At 35.7% G+C, this 18,867-nt stretch overlaps 3 protein-coding genes across 5 annotated transcripts in view; 1 reads left to right on the forward strand and 2 right to left on the reverse strand.

The window, feature by feature from the left end:
• Window positions 1-1,157: 1,157 nt before the first annotated feature.
• LOC116181188 (pleckstrin homology domain-containing family F member 2) lies at window positions 1,158-6,147 on the reverse strand. 3 transcript variants are annotated; one of them, XM_031501492.1, is made up of 9 exons: window positions 6,010-6,147; window positions 5,587-5,651; window positions 5,333-5,534; window positions 5,148-5,282; window positions 2,427-2,533; window positions 2,219-2,378; window positions 2,080-2,174; window positions 1,984-2,019; window positions 1,158-1,315 (listed from the first exon to the last, which is right to left on the reverse strand). In XM_031501492.1, the coding sequence occupies exons 1-8, from the start codon at window positions 6,023-6,025 to the stop codon at window positions 1,987-1,989; spliced, it is 813 nt and encodes a 270-aa protein (XP_031357352.1). In that variant the 5' UTR covers window positions 6,026-6,147; the 3' UTR covers window positions 1,158-1,315; window positions 1,984-1,986. The 3 variants fall into 3 exon arrangements, with proteins under 3 accessions (XP_031357352.1, XP_031357342.1, XP_031357333.1); XM_031501482.1 differs by lacking the exon at window positions 1,984-2,019 and having other exon boundaries at window positions 5,148-5,273; XM_031501473.1 differs by lacking the exon at window positions 1,984-2,019 and having other exon boundaries at window positions 6,010-6,146.
• A 404-nt stretch (window positions 6,148-6,551) lies between these two features.
• Window positions 6,552-7,317, forward strand: LOC116181486 (ribonuclease kappa-B). The gene is made up of 3 exons (XM_031501868.1): window positions 6,552-6,739; window positions 6,788-6,916; window positions 6,974-7,317. Exons 1-3 carry the CDS (start codon window positions 6,671-6,673, stop codon window positions 7,073-7,075), a joined length of 300 nt encoding a protein of 99 aa, XP_031357728.1. The 5' UTR covers window positions 6,552-6,670; the 3' UTR covers window positions 7,076-7,317.
• Window positions 7,318-9,126: 1,809 nt separating this feature from the next.
• Window positions 9,127-18,867, reverse strand: part of LOC116176056 — a gene marked incomplete at its 5' end in the record, with an annotated part of 35,469 nt that continues 25,728 nt past the window's right edge. Inside the window, 13 exon segments of the mRNA XM_031494520.1 lie at window positions 9,127-10,375; window positions 12,633-12,929; window positions 12,980-13,183; window positions 13,345-13,443; window positions 13,764-13,875; window positions 13,922-14,055; window positions 14,108-14,246; window positions 15,196-15,383; window positions 15,437-15,614; window positions 15,681-15,794; window positions 15,982-16,275; window positions 16,325-16,560; window positions 16,950-17,041. Coding sequence (XP_031350380.1) covers window positions 9,996-10,375; window positions 12,633-12,929; window positions 12,980-13,183; window positions 13,345-13,443; window positions 13,764-13,875; window positions 13,922-14,055; window positions 14,108-14,246; window positions 15,196-15,383; window positions 15,437-15,614; window positions 15,681-15,794; window positions 15,982-16,275; window positions 16,325-16,560; window positions 16,950-17,041 — 2,467 coding nt within the window.

Raw genomic sequence — 18,867 nt, forward strand, 5'->3', positions numbered from 1 at the left:
CCTCATAACATTCCCACGTGCAGGTTCTGTGGCAAGGCATATGAAACGAGCGTTCATGTAAACTATCACTGTGACGCCAGCTCCTTAGCGACAGCTATCTCGAACTGGGAAGGGTAAAGCAACTTAGACTAAACAGGGTCCTATCCGTTATTGAGAGGAATGGGCTCTGAACCTAGTTGCGAAAAAAGGGGGGGTACACACAATGGGCCTTTGGTGTGCCTAAGTGCTGCCCACCACCCTGTTGATAGAATGGCCTTTTCACACGAACCACTCTGTGGCGCTACTGAGTAGTGCGCGCTGTTTCGTTTGCGACACACCACATGCAAGTCACCAACCAACAGGACAGATGTCTTCAGTTCACAATGAGTTGTTGAGGTGGAGCGTTTCAGCGGTAGTCGACCACTACCTGCCACCGTGGTGCTTCTAAATTGGTGGTCGCATTTACTTGAATAGCTCCATATCAAACAATGTTTCACTTGGAAGCGCTACAAAGTGGTCCGTGTGAAAAGGCTATAATCTGAATCTTTTTCAATTAAATTTCCACGTTCGATTTCATTTTCCTCTACATATCTCTAAGCCATCAAACACAAATTTTGTATGTAAAGAACTACGATTTTTGTCACTTACATCGTAATATAAGGTTTAATAACCTAGTTTCATTATCAATTTGCGTCAATCATCATATAAATAGCGTCATATCCCCACGCCTATGATATAGAGAAGTGGCCAATTGAAAAGATAAAAGAAAAATTAGCAGCACTTTATATGTATAATAACTACATGATCAGTACCTATAAATAATTTAAATTTACAACAATCGGATCAATAAAAATTACCCTTCTCTCGACATAATAATAATTATGCATACTTTATATTAAAATATTGTCTAAATTGCTTTTCAGTTTGAGCTTAGAATATCGTTCATTCATATAATAAATAATAAATATAGAACCATACTTTTTAGCTTAATTTACAATAATTGTTTAGATGGGGGGTTAAAACAATTATTTTAAATGAAATAAAGATCATACATTGTACATTTCATCGTACTCGCTCTCAACCCAATCATAATCTCAGTTCCTTTAGCTACGTATATGTTAAAGATTGTTTTGTGTATTCTACCTAACCAAAAATTAACGGAATGCAGTTAGAAAGTGTAGTACAAAATACATCATATTATACATATTTGTTTACAGTTTTATATTAAAAATAGAAATTAATTTTACTTTTTTACTTTACACCTCTTATTGATAAAGTGGAAATGAAGGCATTAATGTTGTTCTTCAGATCTTTCTGTGTCTCCATAAAATTTTGGCTGAAAAAAAATAAGTGTGTTAATTCCTTACCATAATTAGTATAAATTGGTAATATTGCTTTTAAGGATGGAAGCGGTTAGCGAATTATGATAATTTTTATATCAATAAACGATAACAGACAAGTTAATAGTGAGTCACCATTATCTCCGAACCTCTATCATTGAGATAATGTGGCAAAATAAAGTGGAATTTAATCACAATTTTGAAAACGTGTATCCGTATAGAGGTCACAAGTAATTTAATGTTTGATTATACCCCGTTGGATGTACTCCCTACCACTCTGAATCAATTCGAGGATAGAAAATTTAAGAGCTTTTTGATGTGACAATTTTAGAGGTCGTTTACTTGGATTCAGCTCCTCCATCGACTTAAATTGCTAACGTAAATTTACGAGTTATTTAAGACCTTCAAGAGATTTAATTAATTTTTGAGCTCCTAATTATTTTTCGTAAAGAGGAGGAGGCCCAACAAGATATTGATTACATGTTTTAGATAGAAGTAGAAAAAAATATATAAGATGATCAAAAGGTATCTCTTTTCTGCGCCTTGTATACTAGATTCAATTAAAGCTTGTACATCTGTTATGAGCATGTGAAAACTTGATGTTGTAAATGTTAGATCGATAGAAATTATTATTTGCAGCACACACAATATTCACACAACTTACATATCACCACACATAACCAAGACAATGACTTTGAAACTGAAAATTAACGTAAGGTATTACATTATCTGCACCAAATAGCAACAAAAAACTACCTACCAAATCATGAGATTCGGGTGGACCTTTAGTATTCTCGTCGTCATCATCTGAATCATCCTCTCCGGATGTGTCTGCATTCCCCGCACGTTCTCTCTCTGCAAATTACGAGTAAAAAATGTTTCTTATACCACCAAATCACCTTTAATCGAGTCATTATTCGAATTATGATGTTTCGCCGTGATTAGAGTATCATAACAATGTAAACAAACACGCAGCGGTTTCGAACTTTGATTAGGTAATAGAAAGCGCTTGTTCGAACATGGACCACATACGACCGCCCCACACTTGCGACAATGATGCTAAAATTTTTGAAACTTAGAAATGTGAAACTGCTCTGAGGCACTTACTCGTCTGTTGATTAATGTGAACTGAGTTTTCTTGCAATGCATACAAAATGGTGCTTCTCCATCAGGTACCCAAACAGCTGCGTGTTCTTCCGCTGCCTTTTTTCCACCTACACAAGTTTTGTTATTGGCATTAGAGTGCGAAGGGTTACAGGGGCCACAAAGATTTTTTTGGTACTCAGCCTCTAATCTTCCAAGTTAAAACTTCAAATTTAGTGTTAAATGTTTTAATTCTGAATTCAGACTTCAAACTCGAGATTTAGTGTGAATGTAGATGTTAGTAAACCCTAACTTCATAGTCCAAATTCGCAAACGCATTTCTAGAATCCTTCATGGGCGTTTTAGACTGTCCATTTAAAAGGGATGCTTTCTATCAGGGCTAGCATAAAAACAACTAGTATTCTAAACGTAAAATGTATTTCCTCACAATCGTCATGAAACCTTCATTTTTATGCTTCCGTTATGTCAGGAAATTTTAGTTTCCATGACAGCAGCAGTAACACTTTACCTGGCTACTTCTCCTACCCCCGTCATTTTACCAGATTCCTGTGCAAACTGACACATTAATATTAATAAAAAATTAAAATTATATATAAAAAAGACAATTTCAGGAATAATATAATACAAATCCCATCAGTAAAATGACACTACTTGAAATTAAAGTACTTTCCCCCTTCCTCGCCACTAATGAGTCTTTTTCCTGTAAATACAGTCTAGTAATTGCCGATTTATCAGACTCGATTACGGATAAAGTTTTGTAGAGTTGAATAAGGAAGCAGTGTAGTACATTGAGGCCTTGTGTTAAACTTTTCTTTTTATTAAAAATTAAAAGCTTCTACCGTCCAAACAGCCACCGAAAAATTTGTCATTTTATTAATCAAGGCAGTTTTGTTTATCAGCTAATTCTGTTGTAAAGCAAAGTGAAGTTCATAAGCTGTCAGCGTTTGTGTGTGAGTTAAGTGCGCCTTATATCGCAAATCTTGTACGGCCAGATTACTTTGATTATTCAGAAAAAAGTAATTTTAAGATCTCTTATTTTATTTGTCGACCGTCTGCGCGCGGGGTAATATGTCCAAACAAGGTTTGTAAGCTTTTTTACCACCCCGCACGTTAGTAAGGGAGGTATTGCATGATGGTGGTATCTGTGCTAACTGCAGCAAATTTTTTTTCTTGCATATGGTTTTTGTCTTTTGAAATACATTTTTGTCAATCAATTAATTGTGTTTATTGGAATCCATTGTGCCACCCAGATAGAGTTTTAATGGCAAATTTGTTTCTATTCAAGGTAAGAATAATTTCAGGTGTTAATCAAAAGTGCAATGTGCAATAAATCCTTTGGAATTTTTGGAAATTGATCAAAGCCATCGAGTCTCTCCAATTGACAAATTTTAAGACATTTTAGGATTTTTCTTCTAGCAGATGCCGGATGTGTAGAGGAGAAATGAGAAAATTCTGTTTCAAATTTGATGAGCTAGTTGGTCAGGTATTTTGTGGGTGGTGTTGTGACTAGTGATCACATACCATGGCACACAGCAATACATACCAATTTATCATATTTAATCAGTATAAACGTCGAGTGAAGGATCTAGGTGCAATACTTATATATAAAAGAATAGTAAACGAGCCTATATAGGCGGTCAAGAGTGATCTCAGACCCCAATGGTAACAACTAACTCGGAGCTCCAGATCCGGATTGCATTATCTAAATCTGCATACTTTCCCATCCTTGTCTATTTTCTTTACTTTACCATGAGCATGTATTTTCCTCTTTCTATACGTTTTCTTGTTATTATTCTTATTAGTGGAAAGAAAATTATATCTCTACGCGAGAGAGCGTGAGACGCTAATGATAACGGAAGCGGTGTGGTATTTTAATCACAGCCAGAGGCCACTTTTGAGACCCATGGGCTATGTCTGGCCAAGCATTTGATTCCCTCCATTAGTTTTCTAACTCAATGGGATACTCTAATCATTCATTGCTATTATTTGGCCTTCAATACCGGGCTCTTCATGCCATTACAGGAACTCTACAGAGGGAGATATGGGCCAATTATTACAGCCTTGCTTTTTAAACAAATTAGATATTCAAAATTAAAATGAAAATACTTTTTAAAAAAGTTTTTACGATTTATATGAGGTCTTAAACTGCCAATGGTTCTCATCTGATTTTAAACCAAGTTATTGTTTAACTGGTACAACCGTTTGTTCTTTCTCTTATTTCAAAAATAATGTTTTAACCAAACTTTTTTCGTATGGCAACAATAAAGATTATTATTATTATTATTATTGAAGTAATCAAATCTTCCTCTACAATATTTGGTTGCTAGCCTTACCTTTCTAAACAGCCAAATGCACAAAATGATTACAGCTGCATATTTTCAGAATACACCCTAGAAAATGGTCATGGATTTTTTATTTCTTTCAATTATGCGAATGAATATGTTGTGTAACATAGGAGGTAATATACTTACGCCTTTAAAGAAAATTGCAAAATTTTACCAAAGGGGAAACATCACCATAAAAACATCCCCTCTTCCTTATTTTCCTTAACATTTTTAAATAAAGGCAGTTTAGAGCAAGAAGCTGTTAACATAACAACTGTGGATTCAATTTTGAACCATGAAGTTAGACTTTCAAGTCTCAGGTTGGACCTTAAACTATACATTCGGAGAACTTCGAAAAATCTTCATGAGCCCCTTCTAAACTCGAATTTAAAAAACTCACTTTTCCTAAGTAAATCTTCTATACACTTGTTGATATGTGCAGTCCACTCCTGTTTTTCAGTGGGTGTGGCCGCATAAACAGCAAAAGATTTCGAAGCCGTCCTGATTAACCATCCGTTACGATACTCTGCAACAACTAATATCAACCACATACTATACTACCGAAACTTTAAATCTAGAACTAACGTCCGTCATCTTCCAAACTTTCGAGCTTGACTTCCTCCAATGGTATTATGTGTTGCTTATTATACTTCTTTTTATTTATCACTATATTGCCGTACACTAAAATATCATTGAACAGAAAAAATTGACGGGGTTTCGGTTTCTTTCTGCACATCTTTGTGAGAACGCCTTCGCCAACCAACACTCTTCCTTGTACACCAAGTGGCTATAAAAGTCGAGGTTAAAAAGGGCATAATTGTGTTGTGTAGAGAACGTACCTGACCCGAACTGCCGAAACAGCTCTCAACCATCGCAATTCTGCGAGAATTTGCCTCGCTGTTTACTAAAACAGACATTATTTAAAAAGGCAGCTATCACTATCAGTCAAAGCACAAAGTATGAATCATACTCTTCTATGAGTCTTCCTTGAGGTCATAAATAAACATTGGGAACTATTATTGCAAAACAAACAGATTTAAGAGACGATAATTGTGTATTCTCGAAGTAAAACGTGTCAGGAAAAGAAATAGACCACAGAATCTTAAATAGACCATTAAATTTCTCGAAGTGACGTACGTTCTAACCTATCGAAATGGTTTTTATATACTCAATCAAATAATTTCCAAACCAGATTTCGAATGGGTCGGTGATCGTTAGACACTTTATTAAATTTATTTTAAATTTAAAGTGAAATTACATACCTAATCTATCCACCATTTTGAGTTTTTGACTGTTAAATATTTTATTTGTACTTCGCACTTGTGATACGTACGAAGTGAGACCCAAAACGAGTGCATGACAAAATTTTGATTTGCTCTCCAGTGCCGTGCGTTTTTGAACAATAAATAGGGTGTAGCACATCCAACAAAAGTTCAGTCAAAGAATCGAAGACTCAAAGCAGGTGTATAGAATGCCTATGTTGTGGTCAAAGGCTAAGGGAAATTTGTTTAGGATGGTCCGAAGGTCTAATTCAACTTCATAGTTCAAAGAGTCGATGATTTAAATTCAAAACTTATCAAATGTTCACATAATAATAATAAGCTTTATTTTTGATAATGTTTACATATGGCATCATATACAAGACGTACACATAAACATTAAGACAAATGGAATCGAAAGAGGTGTTATCTGAAATTCTACTGTTCAAACCATTGAATTTATAACTATCGTTCAAACCATACTGAAAATTTACCGTACACCACTGTACTTCATGTGAACTACTCTCGAGTCTCGACACAAACGTGCAAGAGAACTACTGAATAAAGTGAAGGACAGAAGTGAATTTTATCACATGATTTGAAGGTGGTGGTTCAAGTCGTTTATTTAATTGTAGTTAATTCCTTAAATTATATTTAAAAGAAAATGGCAATCTGTGGACACAAATTATCCCTTTGTGGGTTAATCCTAAGTGTTTGGGGCATCATACAGCTGGTAATTTTTACTTTATCAAAACCTCATTCTCATCTCTTACTTTTTCAGTCTCTAATGGGTATATTTTATTATATTCGATCGGTAGCGCTATTTGAAGACGTTCCTGGATTGGAACACGAAGGTACATTTGATTCAATACAGAAATTTTACGACGATGCAGATCAAGGGTACCTACAGGTCAGTAATCGAGTTACATTGGAACCGAAATCCTAACAAGGTATTATTACATTTCAGAACGCATACAACTGTTGGATTGCAGCATGTTTGTATATTATAACATTGGCATTCTCGGGACATCAGTTCTGGGTCAATAGTCGTTCATCTTTACGAGTATAAGAAACGTACTTGTGGTTTATTTGTTGTATATATTGTAGTTAATGTCGTTAACTTCTCTCATAAGTAAATATCATTCCTATAAATGCTGCACAAATATTTTGCGATTCTTTAGAATTGTATATTATGTGAATTACAGTCGAAGTAGTGTATAAATTGGTATTATTTAAATGTTTAATTAGATATAGCGCGGGTTGTTGGTACCTACAATGTGATACCTTCTGTGTATAAATGTCTTAAACTCCTTTCGTTTAATTTCATAGACTATGACTGTTGTTCCGCAAAGCTACCCGACCATCGCTACTATCGTGAATATAGTGAAATCTCTCCAGGGATATAATTAGGCTACGGTTGGATGAATGAAGCCGATTTTTTGTACAGAGTAATGAGAGGTACTGCCAATGACTAGGACAGTGTCTTTTTAAAATTTTTTCTCTAATTATAACATATAATAAAATTATGAGCATTCTCGTTCAGTGGATTTCGAACTTGCTCACTTACTATGAGTAGTGGGGAACCTATGCTCTACATTCATTCCCCTCCGAGCGTTGCACTGGTTTTGTGATCGTTGGCGCTTGTAGTATTCGACTTACCCTACTACTGGGCCTAAAGAAGTTTCACTTTAAAAAAGATGCGTATTTTAGCTATTAATAAAATGAGTATTTAAAATATAAATAAAATATTCCCCTGTACAATAAACATCAGCTTGGACTTAACACCCTTTCAGGGACCGCCTCTCAAGTCCCGCCGACTTACAGGACGAAGTCGATCTTACCAACTCAATTATGTGGAATTATTTAAACAGGCATGTTCCCCGAGGACTACCAAGGCGCCTTATAACCATCCCTGGTGATACAGGGCGCTCGAAAAGCAGAAAACTCAGTTGGGAAACTGTTTAATAAGGCAAAGCCATTATAGAATTTCCACATCACCCACCAGTAGGCAAACTTTCCATTCAGAGTTGGTAGGACTAACGCTTAGTGAAAGAAAAGTTCTTATGCGTAACATAAAGAACAAAATCTTCAGTCACAGCAGGGTTGCCCTGCAAGCATTTGGTCACTGTAAAGTTGGTTTCGAATATCACCATGCAATCAAGCATCAGGCAACGGAATATAATGAAACACTGATCAGTTAACCAGACGTCCCTCAAAGCAGGTGTTTTATATTAAACCCAACACAGACCTAGGTAGGACAGGATCTTAGATGTAGCCATGCGAGAGAAGCCACGATCCATGTTAGAAATATCCTGGTCAGACATGACTACGATTAGAGCAGCTACTCCTTGTAGCATCCTTAGGTTCATCTCACGTGTGGGATGACTTGAATGACGTTAAGAGGTTGGGCGACTCTAGTCAGACACATAGTACAAAGAGCCCAAATTCAAGGCCTAGGTATGTGTGCTCCCTGTCCACCCTCTATCGTAATCCAGAATCCAGATCTGTGACGTGACCAAAAATTTGACCAGCGACTTGGTATAACCCTAAATGGAAATGTCCTCACCTAATTTTAAACCAATTATTTTTATGGAATAAAAAGGTGTCTTTTTACCACCCGCACGTAAGTAACGAAGGTATTGTGCTGTTGCATTGGAGTAAAAATTGACACCCCACTTTTTTGACGGAAATACATCAATTTTTTAACTATCCATTTAAATATTGCATGCTGGGAGTGTTAGTAAAGTTTTTTTTTGTCAACAGTTTGATGCCTACTTTTAATTAATTAATTGATGTAGTATATTTGTCTGTGCACTTTTTCCATGATTCCACACAATTGAATTTACGGATGGTGAGCCTGCATCACCAGTCTGTGAATCAATGTCCAACTATTTCAAATTGTTACCATCTCTTTCTCATTCCTGTGTTGATATGTGATAGATAATAAAGAGAACTAATTTGAAATTAGTTCACAAACTAGTAAGTATTTAAACAATGCTAGTATCCTTTCGTGAATCCAACTGTGGTTCTACTTATATCAATTACTTATGCCTACTCTCTTCCATTCTCTTGAGCCACGCCTCTGCAAAGCAAAAATTAAACAGAAATACAGAAAAGCACTTTGAATCTTTAAACGTTATTATTTTCCATTTTATATAATATACACCATAAGGAAATGAACCTGTCTAAATCAGAGAACTGCGTTATTTAAAAAAAAATAATGTTTTTTATAGTGCACTCCAAAATTAGCATGCATTGCTGACCACTAAAGTATATAAACGATGTACCTATATACAGATGCGTCGAATACAATTTACGAATTTAAAATTCACATTAGATGTATAAAATGCACAGCTACATTGACAGATTAAATACATTTACAAAACTACTAGCACACCTGCCATTTACTCTCATCAATCTCTTAAGAATACGCCTTAAAATTATAATTTTTAGATACTGACTGAGGTAATAGCTAGATATATATACAACAAGTTTGGAACAGGATAACGGTTGTACTTATTCGTAAGAAATAAAGTGTGCATCATATATATTGTCTTTACTAATTATTTTTATATATTTATTATGTCAACCTATTTACAGAATACCATAAGAGTCGGATAACCACTTTGTAAAATAAATAGTGTATTTAGCTGTTAACAAAATGACTCCTGCCATACGCGAGAAGATATGTAAGTATCGCACGAACAAAGAAAATTATAACATTTACGGTTATGAGAACTTCTTTAACTACATCGATTAATACAATCAGTCATTCAATGTCATAATTCCGCATGCGATGCAAAAATAATAATTCAGTCATTATTATCTAAGTATGGACGTGTGTGATTCACAGTACGTTAACTATAAGCACTGCAGTTCCCAAATAACATTCCAGGTAAACATTGATCAAGCAGCATTTTCTGATTTAACGCAACAAAAAAACATTACTTCCTAAAAACAAAATTTGAACTCTAAGTCACCTTTCATGATTAATAAATTTTAGGAGCAGATCGATCGTTTACCACCTTGGCTCGCTTTAATGTCGCGCCTCGCTTAATCTGATCCATTAAAGATTCATGACAAACTTTCGGATCAGGTTGCGCTTTACTGTTTATAATTTGTCGAATTTTGAGCGCCTTCAATTGAGGCTGTTGCATGTTATTAGCCATGTGTTGTTGAGCAAGTTTGGCGTTGAGGGAATCTAGAAAGTTTTGGCCTGGACCTCGCGGCGTAATTTTCACCTGCGTACTTTGTCCAATGTTTATGGGTTGGAGATCTTCGGAATGACGACGTGACGTTCTCGGACTTAAGCTAGGTGCTAGTTTGGCGCTGAGAGCTGCTATGAAACTTGAACCGACACCGCCAGGACCTATAAACAAAATAATCATTTATTTTTTTTTAATAGTCTCAATACACAATATTCAATTACTTATTATTCAATATTACCCTTTTACCTATTTAGTAATATGCTGGAGAGTATCGTCCAAAGTCTGAGAACCCAGGTTTGATGAGTTATTCAGCATCAAAACTGCACAGCATTAAATTCGTCATCTCAGAACCCTGAATAAGCATAGGTTTATCATATTATGATCTCAGACCTCTGTGTGGAAGAATGTGACATGTTTCACACCGGACCACAATTAGCAAAGAAGTTTAGGGGCGGCAAGGTTGCTCTTGATTGTAAGTCACGTCAACCCAATCATGCTTCACAGTAGGAATTTTTACACTCAATAATTAAGAAAAAAAAGTAAATGATATTCACATACTTGAGGATGGCTATGGGGACGGCAAAGTTCTCCAAACGTGAAACTGTGCAATGGCGGAATGTACTTTGGAACGCTGGCATTCAGCCGTTATGCGACCGTTATAGATCAATGGCACACCCGGTGAGGCGTTATCGATCAAGTTTCGAACCTCATGATCTATATTGATGCTCACAGCTCCGACTAGGACTACATGGACAGCCAGTAGTGAATGTTGTGGCCATGACAGCATCATTGATTGTGTGGCGCCAGATATTTTGTTAATAAAGAAACGTTTTCACCGCGTCCAGGGGGGGTTTTAACATTCTATTTGGAGAATGTTCTAACCTCTTTAAAAACTTTGTTTTATTTCATCGTAATCCTTACATAATATTGAAGTATTATAAACATATCGCAATTTTCTGAAAAAAAAAAACATAATAGGGTCATCCCGCCTTCATTTTTTATTTCTGATCCACAAAGTACATTAAAAATAAAAAGACCCGTGTGTCCTCAATTTTTATTTGCGAGTAAAATAAACCCAAAATAAATTATTGAAAAGCTATGTTTTTAGTCCGAATTTGAAATGCTTCAGACTAAATACGTCACAAACCTACAACCAATCACGTAGAAGTGAGCTGGCAACCTTACGCGAGGGTCTGACGTTTGTCAGATTTGACGTTTTAAGAGGGATGTTTAACTGCATCTAGCACGAAAGTGACAAGTGCCTGTGACAGATGACGCAAGTTGTAAATGCCATTTTCCTGCAATATTGCCAAGTCGTTATGTCATCTGAATGGTTCTAGGAGCTGATTGGTCGGGCTTATTACGTCACAGAGCCCGCCACAATCATATCGTTTTGAATAAACCTTTAAAACCGCACATGTTCATTATTTTTTTTGCTAATCAGCCTCTATTTTTAAATAAACTTTTACTGTCCAAAAAAATGTTTTATGGTTTCAGGTACACGCTTATTAAATTAGAACTGCGGAATTCAACTATACTGTAAACCCCCATTCAAGTACATTTGCACCAGGCATGTTCAAATTTATGAAAGAAATCCTCAATATGACATTCCCAGGTCACCGATTATAAAAGGTTGCCCACAATACACCATTAATGATACCCTGGAAAACAAGTCGGTATCGCCGCCACTAGTAAAGAAATTTGGTCGACTTCAACCATACTTTTTATTTATTGATACGCCGTGACGTGACGTCACACCGGCAAACATTTAACAGCGATGAAACATCAATGTAAAATCACGTTTTAAAAGAGAAAAAATTTCTCCGATGTTGTCGTACAGGCTGAAAACTATTATAATGAAATTGTAAAATGCATTGGAAAAAAATAAAGTAAGCGAGTACATTTCCTGGAAGGTTTTCAGTAGCTCTCTTGCCTTCCTTGTAATCAATGAAATCCCTAGAGCTACTGTCGTGTGTTTCTGAATATCCACCGAATTAAACCTACACACATGATTTAGAAAAGGTAGATAGGACAACATACCACATTGTATGCACGTGTCCCAGATCTTGTCAAACTGGGGATGCACATCTTTCATTGCACAATCTTTAAATTTGCATGTGTGGGTGATCTCAGACCTTTCATTAAGAAGAACAATTGAAGTCCAATACAGAAGGAGATCAATTTTAATCTATATGGGCAGTGGACTTGAACCCTAATCTAATCCCAAATTCCATAAACAAAAAGTGTCGAAAACGAAGTATATGCTGCTCCTTTAATAAAATATAAAATGTCCGTTGATTTGCTTAATAAAATATTCCAGTAATTTTTGACGGTAAAATTCTAGATTATTTCTTAAATCAGTGTTAAAAATACACCCAATTTTCCATGCCTTGCTAAATAAATGACAAATTTGCTTACCTTCATTAGATCTCCTTTCGGCGCTTTGCGAACGAAGAGAATTCACACGACGGATCTCACTTGGACTTCCAGAAACAATTTGTGAGGGATGAGCATAGATAACTCCGGCAGATTGCGATACGTACGAAGGCTTTGGTTGTCCAGGATTTTGAAACGTGCTAAGTATTGGCGATTGTGATATTGACTGCGAAACGACAGTCGTTCCTTGAGAAGACGAAGACACACGTCGCATTGAGCTCGGACTGGCCGGTGTGTGTTTTAACTCTGTAAGTGCCTTAACTGTTTCGGCTACATTAACTGTAATTAAAGGTGTGATTTCAAAGTAGAAAAAAAGCACAATTTTTTACCTGATATATGATTTTTGGCGAGAGTGGTAGCTTCTAAGAGAAATGCTGGAGGAGGTGGCAAATTCTCATCACTGTGGACAGGGGTAAGTGGTCGATTGGTATTTGTAATTGACGACGTTCGACGAATTGGTGGAAGAGGTTTGTTGTTTTGCGAAGAACCACGACGTAACAATGTATTTCGGATAGTACCACTTGAATACATAGCTGTAAGAATTGTACATTCACTTACAAAAGAGAACGCTAATCAGTGAAATACATTGGCATGCATTTTGTGAAGCTAGCAAGATCTTTCTGTATTGTAAGAAAAATGCGCATGGAATCATGCACAAAGCTCGAATAGGTAAATCATGCACGAAATTAATTACCTGTCATTGACAAAGGACGGCGTCGAATTGCGTTCAGGTCTCCCTTACGTGGTAGAGTGCAGTACTTGCCGGCCGTCTCTAGATTAGACACCGACAGATCTAATAACACACTCTAGTCAGCACACACATGCTAACACGTGTTCTGCATGTTAAAACAGTTCAGATTTCATCCAACATAAATATAGATGAAACCCAACAATTTTAGCAAATTTTAATCAAAGAAAAGGGGAAGCTGTAACTCAAAGTAGGCAACGAAAAACAAGCAGAACATGTGCAAGATTAAAACGGTAATGGAGTTAGTAAAAATTGAGTTTTAAAATTATTCAGTGGATGAGGTGCAAAAATTTGCTCAAACGTATTCCCAAAAAATGCCAAAAACAAAAACATGCAAAGCAATAACAAAGCATTTTCACTACTACCTTCGATATGTGCAGCTTCCTCTACAGGAAAAGTTGTTTGACTTCCATATCCACTGGAGGACTCTAAAGAACTCTCACTAGTACTACCATCTTTCTCACCTTCGTTAGGACCCTATAAATTGAAAATTAAAAAATTTGCTGAAGTCACTTCAAAATACCTTTTCCGTCGAAGGAGGCAGAGGAGTGATGAACTCGGCAGGCGGCGGTGGCAAGTTCATTTCTTGAGCTTTATTGGCGGCCATACTCGCCAATTCGTGCATATTGACGTAAGTAGGTTGAGGTATATCTATAACTAATAGTTCAATTTTTAATATGTTGTGATTATGAATAATAAAAATACGAACCTCGAGAGATGTGAGCTGGAAGTGGAGTTGGTTTTATAAGCTTGTGTTCGATGTTGCCCGGAGGTAAAACACGAACACCCGATTTGATAGTTTTGGCAGGAACATTTGGCCCACTTGGTCTTTCCAGAGATGAACACCTCTGCAAAAATTCAAATAAAATATGTTCCTTTTAATATTTACAGACATTCCACCAAAATTTTGCATTACAGCAATGTAGTTTATTTTACATTTATGCACTGCACAACAGATTTGTAAAAAAAAGGACAACAAAGAACTTACATAGTTAAATAGTTCGAATGTTTGGTAGTGAAACATAAATATTATTCTGCGTAATGCATCAATATAAGAAAAAAAAAACCTACAGTGTGTTCGAGCTTAGAGGGTCACCTCAATATCTCTTTTATTTGGCGAGATATACGAAAAATTTGTCAAATATAATTTTATATGGGCCATTAGGATCTATCCGATCCCATATTGAAACTTCCGCTATCACTTCGGGTTTAACCGGATATCCGGAACTTTCAATATATTTGAAAAGAGCGTATTTACTGTACGGCAACATCAATATGCATGATATAGACAAAAATGGAGAATATTTACGAAACTTATAAAAGCCAGCAAATGCTTTAAAATTTCATGATTAGTAAACAAAAGAAATAGAAGTCGCTGGGTGAAAAAATTTGTTCAAAGTAAAACCTTTTTTGTTAAAAGTTTGGCTAGAGTCCAGAACATTAATCCCAATTTTTAAATTGCCGCTACTATACTAATTTCTATAATTTGTATGTTTACTTATTTTTATTTTAAATTAAATCGTAATTATCCCACACTAAATATTAACGCGCTCAGAATCACCATGTTTTAGAGTAGCAATTTTGTAAAATCAGAAATGCTGCGTAAAGTCAATAGTTTGTGCTTTTTATCTCTTATGGTTGTTACCATGGATGCTATGTGAGCTCTCATAAAAACTGTACTGCAGAGCATTACTTAACATTAATCAGATCAACTTTAAAATGGGTCGAAAGATACAAAGAAAGCTACCTTACATGTCCAAAAGGAGACTTCTTCCAAACAGCCCACACATTACTTACCGTGGGTAAAGGTGGTTTACTCTGAGTAGATTTCATAGAAAAGGTGGAACTTGTAGTAGGAATACCTGGTGCATTTTCGGTTATAGGAGTGATGCCGGTCACAGGACTAACCGGTTGGGACAAACTTTGATCTGGAGCTTGGAATGTATATACAGTTAAAGGTGGTCGCAAATGTCCCTTTTCATATGCTAAAAAAAATCACAGTTAAAAGCAGAAACTCGGCAATTAATTTGTGACAAACCTGAAGAAATCGTATGAGGACGGTCACTGATAATAGCACTTGCAGCTCGTTCAAATTGGAGCGTTTCTTGCAGATTAGGCCAAGTCGCTGTCGTTGCGGGTATTGTCGAAGATGAGAAAGGTGTACATGGCGTGCTGGAACTGCTACTGTTGCTGCTATTTTCAGAAGCATTCGAAACCTAAGAGACGAAAATATGTTGTAAATTTTACCGTAGATGGAAGAAATTTAATGTGGTGTAGATTACCTGAGCAACACTTAGTGAAGAAGGAGGTCTAGGGTAAAGTGTATCTTGAGAAGTAAATCCAGAATCTCGACTCGAGACTGAAGCTAACCTCACTATACCATTTCGAACTACAGACTGTTTACAAGACAACATCAAAACTAATAAGCAAATTATAAACACAACACATTATAATTTAACAAAAAATAAAATATACGGCTACTACTATAATGTGAACAGTTAATCAAAGACTGATTAACCATAATATAAATGTATGCAAAAAAATTTCACATGACGTGCTGCATATTTTAAAAACAACACAAACCTGCGATAGAGAATGCTGCCAATGGGGATGACTGGGGGAATGGTGACTTTTTGAGCTTCCCGAAGAGGAACTATTTAGAGAACTAATTGAACACATGGAAGATTTTCTAGAGCCTAAACTCGATGGCGAGGACGGCGGCGTGTGGAACGACCATCCGCTATCCGAACTCTTTAGATCGGCTATGACTTGTTCGGACGCGGGCGGTAAAGATTGCGGATCTGATGTGTTTTTTTCTAACTGCGACACAACTTCCTGAAGATGGGATAATTCCGTTAACATGGCAACTTCTTCATCCTTGAAAACAAATTGAAAACACCACGGAATAGGAACTACTTAGTCTTACCACAACCGGTTTTAAGAACCCCACAAAGGTACAGAATCTGCTGCGTTCTTCGACCAATGCGGCACGCACAGCTCGTTTTTCTGTTTCTTCTAATAACTGTCTTTTTTCACTAACATCTTGTAAGCCACATTCTATTCTTTTATGTAAGTCACCGCCAGCACCTTTGCGTACTTTTTTCTGTAGTCTCAGCGTATCTGTGGATCGTTTCTTTAACTCTGACCTTGCTCTTTTGTAATCTACATAAAGAAAGGTGTTTAAAATAAATAGAGATATTTTGTGTAATTTACTGGATTAATTGCTAATTTTGCAAGAAACATATAACACAACTTTTTCCTATTTTATGAAACTTGAAGAGCGAATACTATCATATCATTTTCTGTTATCTTTAGCCATGCTACAAAATCTGATTTGGGCGGTATGGGAGTTAACTTATATTTGATTGTAAGCTTGATTTTAAAGAAAAAAGGAGTTAAATATTATCTTTGAACATTTGCCATACATCCTATATACGTATTTAGTAGACAAGAGATAAACTTCCATCAGAAATGTTGAAAAAATTTTTTGATATTGACCAAGTTGTATTTGTTATGCACACTTGTAGACTTGATGTGACGAGGAAACTTACCTTTGGCGTGTTCCTTATCCAAGTTTAAAACGGTTTTTTTCCAATCTTCCAACTTTTCTTGCAGAGGAACGACGAGGCAATCCATGACCGCACTAAAAAGATAAGACCATTGTAATAATCTTTCAAATTGAATGATTTATAATTTCTCTTTGTATACAATATACAGAATGGGCCGCAACAAAAACACTTGCAGTGAAAATATGAGCAAATTATGATGAAACTAAACGACTTAATATAGTGATAGATACAGTGTTAGTGTACACCCTTAGTATCAAATTCACACAATATTAGAAATCTGATCCAATTTTATATTTGTATAAAATGTTATTGATAACGGGTTAAGGGGGTGTCAGTGCAGTAACGAATCTTTTTTCATACTGTAGGTATAATATGCGATTATCTAGCGTTTTTTGATATTATATGATAAACTGTACAGGGACCGTTACCTTTAATTCCTCTTTGTGTTATGCTGAGAAAAACGTCAACAACTTTTGACTCACTTACTTTCAAACGAAATTACTTATTTCTTTGTTTACTTGTTTCTTTGTTTTGTTTTGCTAATTCTTTCTTTTCCTTTCTGTTTAGTTTTTATTCTTTCAACAGATTTCCTTTTGTCAATGTGCTCTGGAGATGTCAAAATTGCTCCAACTTGCCTTGATCGCTTTGTGGCCTTTTCAATAACAATTGAAGGAGGTATATACTTGGAATTGTATTTAATTTATTTAATAGTCAGTGGTGTATTCGCAAATAAGTGCCGGAACGCCCATCTTGTCTATGTACAGGGTAAGTAAAAAATTCCAGGACGAGTATATCCGGTATTTATGAAGCATTTATACTTCGAGAATTTTAGGTTTCATCCATTCGCTTCGCGTCTATAAAAATCGCCCCGGTGTGCTCTCCTTTTTTAAAGTAATCAAGAATGAGCTTTACAAATTTGGCTATAGCGTCAGAGGTAAATTTATCTAAATTCTTTTGTTAATTAGTTTTTCAAAGACCAACGAAAATGTTGGAAAAATGGAGATGGGCCGGTGGTTTGCAACATTACGGGTATCACCCTTTTTATGGTGTGGTGGTACCGCTGCCAATTTGAGTTGATCTGGGAAAATCCCTTTTGAAAAATTCCTTGATCAACTTCGAAAAAGGTAACACATATTTTGTGTGGGTTTCTATTCTAATTAAGTTTCGATTACATGTTCCCTTATTTATGTGTTTCAGACAAGAAATAGCATTAAATTAATTAAACAATTACTAACTAACTTTACAATAAAGAACTAAATTTAAAATGACAATTCATCAACTTTTTCCATTTATGTGTCTATTTGAAATAAAATTCCCCAGATCCTACGAAACAATTTGAATGATTTTACATACAGGATGTTCCGACTGCTATTCCAATACTATCCGAAAATACGATAACAACACGTATTTTTCTTCACTACAGGATGGCTCGCTCTCATCTTCGGCATTGTTCCTACCTACAGAAACGACATCCCCATGTAGTTTACAGAACAATATAAATATTGTATAATCGCGACGATAATCTTTTATGAACAATATCTCGAAAAATATCGTCATATAATGCCATACGGTATTTCGCCTACACGTTGTAACAAATTAAAATTTATTAGAAATCACGAAGATCAAACTACAATTACTGGTATGTCATAGATTGTGACTAATTAATTCATTAGATTATCAAAGGTGTCCACCACTACAAAAGATTGCTACTAGCATTTACACGATTCAAACCAATAAAGTTATTTTTGATGCAAAAATTGCTTATATTTTCATTAAAAAATACATATGTAATGGAATTGCTTAAATTAACCCTTTCATAACCAAAAGATTCCAAATATGGAAAAAGATTTAAACTAAAATATGATGGTATCAAAATACGCAAGACAGGATGGGAAAAAGT

This window comes from Photinus pyralis, unplaced genomic scaffold (genome assembly GCF_008802855.1).
Source record: "Photinus pyralis isolate 1611_PpyrPB1 unplaced genomic scaffold, Ppyr1.3 Ppyr1.4_LG1, whole genome shotgun sequence".
Lineage (NCBI taxonomy): Eukaryota > Metazoa > Arthropoda > Insecta > Coleoptera > Lampyridae > Photinus > Photinus pyralis.